This window comes from Nannospalax galili, unplaced genomic scaffold (assembly GCF_000622305.1).
Source record: "Nannospalax galili isolate Female #2095 unplaced genomic scaffold, S.galili_v1.0 scaffold285, whole genome shotgun sequence".
Lineage (NCBI taxonomy): Eukaryota > Metazoa > Chordata > Mammalia > Rodentia > Spalacidae > Nannospalax > Nannospalax galili.
This window is the reverse complement of record NW_008355157.1, coordinates 3,542,297-3,547,636: the sequence shown is the minus strand read 5'-3', so window position 1 is coordinate 3,547,636 and position 5,340 is coordinate 3,542,297. Positions and strand designations below refer to the sequence as shown.

The 5,340-nt window shown below is 39.7% G+C and overlaps 1 protein-coding gene across 7 annotated transcripts in view; it reads right to left on the bottom strand.

Annotated features, from left to right (window-relative positions):
• The window catches only part of Rad51b (RAD51 paralog B), a 617,902-nt gene that overhangs the window by 576,235 nt on the left and 36,327 nt on the right, over positions 1-5,340 (bottom strand). For all 7 annotated transcript variants that reach the window (XM_029555562.1, XM_029555563.1, XM_029555565.1 and 4 more), the window contains exon 6: positions 2,000-2,119. In XM_029555562.1, the coding sequence (XP_029411422.1) occupies positions 2,000-2,119 (120 nt within the window). The remainder of the gene's footprint in view (positions 1-1,999; positions 2,120-5,340) is intronic.

The following is a 5,340-nucleotide window of genomic DNA, read 5'->3' as shown; positions in this document are numbered from 1 at the left end:
CAAAAAAAAAAAAAAACCCCACAAACCAAACCAATCCAAACCCTCACACTAGTAACTGCAGTATGTATGACTGTGACCAGTAGAAACCAGGCTTCGGAGCCCCTGGAACTAGAGTTAACAGAGTTGCTAGCTGCCATATGGGTGCTGGTAACCGAACCCAGGTTCTCTGCAAGAGTTGCCAGTGCTCTTAATCACTGGGCCATCTCTCGAGCCCTGATAACTTGTTAATGTCTTAACTGTTTTCCCCACTGGACTGAAAGCTCCTTGAGGATGGGGACCAGGACCATCTTGTCCATTGGTGCATCCTTAGCACATCACAATGCCTGGCTTTTAGTAAGAGCTCAACAAATGCTGGATGAATGAATGATTGGCTTGAATATAAAGTATGCCTCATCAAGGATGGTCTGTTTCCACCAAGGAATCTTGAAGATGGAAACATTTCCTTATCAAAGATAAAAAAAAAAAAAAAAAAGCAAAAAGACAGGCACAGGGTTCCTATTGTAGATCCAAGAGCTCTCCTTGTGATACTTCTGTGTAGTCCCATTTACTCTACTGGCCAAGAAAGCTAATGGGGCTCTTTCTTCAGAGTGTTAAAAAAAAACCTGAAGAGAAATGATCACCCGTTTGGACCCTTTTAAGTTCAGTTAGAAGATTTGCTCTTGGAAGAAGTGTGTTGACATGCATGAAGGTTAATCTCAACTGTCAACTTGATGAGATCTAGCATCACCTGGGAGACAGGCCTCTGTCGCTGCCTATGGAAGATTATTTTGATTAAGTTTATAGAGGTTGGAAGACCTGCCCATTGTGGGTAGCACTATTCCCTGAGCCGGAATCCTGGACTGTGTAAAAAGAAAGTGAGCTGAGCACAGTATTCATTACTGTCTGCTTCCTGGCTGTGGATGTGATGTGATTCCACCTGTTGTCACCTCCCCAGTGCTGGGATTACTAGTGTGAACCTAGGGTACACCTAAGTATGTTGTTATTAAATCAATCTCAAAAAAAAAAAAAAAAAAAAAAAAAGTTCAAGGCTAAACTGGGCAACACAGCAAGACCTTGTCTCAAAATAAAATCTTTTTTAAAAGGCTAGGATGTAGCTCCTTGGCAGAGCACTTGCCTGACATACGTGAAGCCCTACGTTCAATCCCAGTTAACCCCACCCCCATACACACACAAACTATTCTTCCCTAAGCTATAGTGGCTGATTGCAAATATTTAGCACACATAACTTAAGTTTCAGCACTTCAGCACATACTGCCTTCTTCTGGAAACAGAGAAAGTATTTTCACATTCTGCTATAATACTGTTAAGGCTGAAACTTTAGAGTGAACTACTTGCAGTAGCTAGTCTCCAAAAATGGCTCTTACTTCCATTTCCTGGCACTTCACACCCTTGCACTGTCCCTTTCAGACTAGGCTATAGTTGGGTCTGTGTGACCAATAGCACATGACAAAGCAATGGCCCTCTCATTTCTGACAGTAGGGTTTAAAGACCACAACAGCCACCTTGGACAGCTTTTTTCTTACCCATTCTGGGGATGGGGGAAGTCTGCCATGTTGTGATTCTATGAAGAGACTGCATGTTATGAAGTGGAGGCCTTCCAACAAGCACATGAGTGAGCTTGGACATGCCAGCCCCAGTGGAGCCTTGAGATGACTATAGTCCTGGATAACAGTTTGACTTCAACCTCTTGAGTAACTCTGAGATAGAAATCCCAATCAAGCCACTCTTAGATACTCAGTCCTCAGAAAATACATAGTTGCTGTTTTAAGCTGGTACATTTTGAGGTAATTTGGTAATGATCAATAGATAATAACCACTTAGATGCTAAAACATTTTTCCACTTTAAAAAAATTTTAAAGGCTACAACAAATAAAGAATACAGAAATAGGTATTTCCCATAATCGTACTATATAAGAATTATTTTACTCGTGAAAATATGAACAATAAAAGAATAAATCTTCAAAGCATTACTAAAATATCAAAATCTAAAACAGCATACCTTTGTAGAACTTCATCACAGGTGAGTTCCCGGTAAAGATGAACTTTACTACTTGTCAAAAGTAATTTTTCTTCAGTGTTAAAATATCTAGGAAAACGGGATTCTGCCATCTCAACCAGTCTATGGAGGAGTACAAGAGAAAACAATCACAAATACTCAAAGTCACACTACTGAGGCTCCAGTGAATTTTACTTTGGAAACTCCTGAGACATCAATACAGTTGATACAGCCAAAAGGCCCTTTGTACATGTGAATGGAGGTTAGCTGTCAGCACCAGAACAGCAAAGTTCTAGGTATCATCAAATTTTGAGCAAGCAACAATGTCTCCATGATTTAGTTTTCTGGAAATTAATGTGTTTATAAATCATTTTTGTCTGGCAGCTATATTAACATATTTGCAAATAAGAAACTGCTTTCATTTGCTTGAATGAACAAAGTCTATTTGAGCAAATAAAGTACATTATCGTACTGATAATCATACATAAGTTCTCATGTCTCACTGAAGGAAATATGCTTTCTCAATTAAAATTTAATGCTCTCTTAGGGGCTGGAGAGATGGCTCAGCAGTTAAAAGCACTGACTGCTCTTGCAGAGAGGACCCAGTTTCGATTCCCAGCACCCACATGGAGGCTATGAACCGTCCTTAACTCCAGTTCCAGGGGACTCCAAAGCCCTCTTCTGACCTCCATGGCATTGCATGACACAGGTGCCCTCACATACATGCAGGCAATACACTCATACACATAAGATAAAAATAATAAATAAAATATTTTTAAAATTTTAATGCTCTCTTAATAAATTCTGTTGCTTAGGAAACAGAAAATTATTCTCTGAACAAACAAATGCTATCCAGTGACTTCTTGATCTAAAAAACGTTTTCTAATCACTGACTTGAAGTCCCAAAGCTAACCCTAATAATATGGGGTAGGCCAAGTGCAGAAGAGTGACAAGTTGAAACATCATGTAGCAGAACAGAATAAGACACAGAAAGCATTACTAGAAATTACAAATGCATAGGATTTAAAATGTTAAAAATAAAATTCTTTGAGTGTAACTGTATCCCAATTAAAATGATGCTTGGTCAGCCCTGGTATTTAGCCATCCTGGAAGGCTTGGAGGAGCAACTGTAAACACTAAAACAATCTTATATTTTATGTTCATTTAGAGACTCCAAAGTTCAAAAGAGCAGTATTTTCCTCTCCAAACAGTTACAGGGTTCTGAGAAGAGACTAAGGACTTTAGAGAGATAAACAGAATAAATTCCTTACATATGCTATAATCAGAAATGAGAGGGGAAAACCTAAAACAAGAAAAAAGAAGATAAAAATAAACGTATTCAACTTTCTTGTTTTGTTTTGCTTTGTTTTTTGAGACAGGGTCTCCCTGTAGCTCTAGCAGGCCTGGAACTCACTATGTAGACCAGGCTGGCCTTGAACTCACAGAGTTTCGCCTGCTTTTGCCTCCTAAGTGCTTGGATTAAAGGTGTGTACCACCCAGCCCAGCTCAACAACTTTCTTAAAGTACATTTTGAATAAATTGAAAAGAAAACATAATTTGGTTGAATAAAAAGCAGTTAAAAAATACTTTAAGAATAAGAATAGTATTCAAAGAGGGGTACAGAGTGGAAACAAAAAACAAAACAAAGCACTTGACCCTGCAGAAGTGCTGAACAGAGACACAGGGATTGAAAAGGAAGAAGAGCGGGAAGCAAGAAAATGCAAGAAGGAGCCCAGTGTGGTGGCGCACACCTTTAGTCCCAGCACTAGGGAGGCAGAGGCAGGTGGAGCTCTGTGAGTTCAAGGCCAGCCTGGTCTACATAGTGAGTTCCAGGACAGCTGGGGCTACAGGGAGATCCTGTCTCAAAAAGACAAAAAAAAAAAAAAAAAAAAAAAAAAAAAAGCAAGAAGAAATGCTTTGGCCATAGCACAGCTGAATGGCTAATTCTGAAGTTTGGTAAAAATGCATAATTTTTATTATTATTACGGCAAATATTCATTGACTTTAGTATCAGTTAGAGAAGTCAGCGAAAAATCTCTGGTACTTGTAACCCACCAGTTTTTCAAAAGGACAGGTATAGCAACATCAACTAGAGAAATTTCTCAAAGTTTGGATATGCAGCTGACAGAAGCCAGGCTGAGAACACCTAACTTGCTGGTGACGGTGTAACAGTAGGCACAACACACTGTGCCCTCCAACACGAGGTTGGAGTTCAACTAGAGAAAGGTGAAAGGTTCTGAAATTCATTGCTGCTTTCTTACTCCACTAAGCCTTCTCAGAAGGAATAGTGGTCAGTGTACTACCCTGATAAACAACTGTGTTGGACAGTTATCAATTTACCAATATGCTAAAATTTTCTGTGAGTTTCTCCAAATGATTTTTACTTTATAAAAAATTCTCAAAAATATAAATCAGGGGCTGAGAGATGGCTCAGCAGCTAAGAGCACTGACCACTCTTGCAGAGGACCTGGGTTCAGTTCCCAGCACCTATAGGCCAGCTGGTGACAGTCCTTAACTAGTTTCAGAGGATCAATTCTCCTCTTCTGTCCTCCATAGGCACTGCATGACATGGGGGTACTTATATATATATGTAGGCAAAACATTCGTACACATAAGATAAAAATAGACAAATCAATCACCACATGGTGGTACATATCTTTAATCCCAGCACTCTGGAGGCAGAGGTAGGTGGATTTCTGTGAGATCAAGGCCAACCTGATCTATATAGCAAGTTACAGACCAGCTGGCCTGCAAGGAGACCCTGTCTCCAATATAAATCTCAAAAGCTAAGTGTAAATATATAAATTGATAATGCTGCGTATTAATCCCAGTGATTTCACAAAGATCTTGTTTTCTTTAGGGCAAGCAAGAGCAAAAGACCTATCTTTTGTGCTGGCATAATCACATAAAGCTTGAAAACAGTGCCATCTAGTGGACATCTTTTTATAAAACCTATTCATTTGAGCTGGGTATTGTGGCTTGCACCTTAGGAGGCAGAGGCAGAGGTTGACCTCTGTGTATGGAGGCCTGCCTGGTCCACATAGTGAGCTTCAGGCAGCTGGAACTAGGGAGACCCTGTCCCCAAAAAGTATTCATTTGAAAAGACGCATTTAAAATTCATTAATTCAAGATTTACTGAGGACTTACAACATGTGCATAGGTGCTGAGGACATGGTAATATAATATCAAAAGAAAAAAGAAAAAGAGCTATATGTGGTAACACACACCTTTAATTCTAGCACTCAGGAGGCAGAGGCAGGCATATCTCTGTGAAATCAAGGCCAGCCTGGTGTACATAGTGAGTTCCAGGCAAACTGGGGTTCAGGAAGACCCTGTCTCAAAAA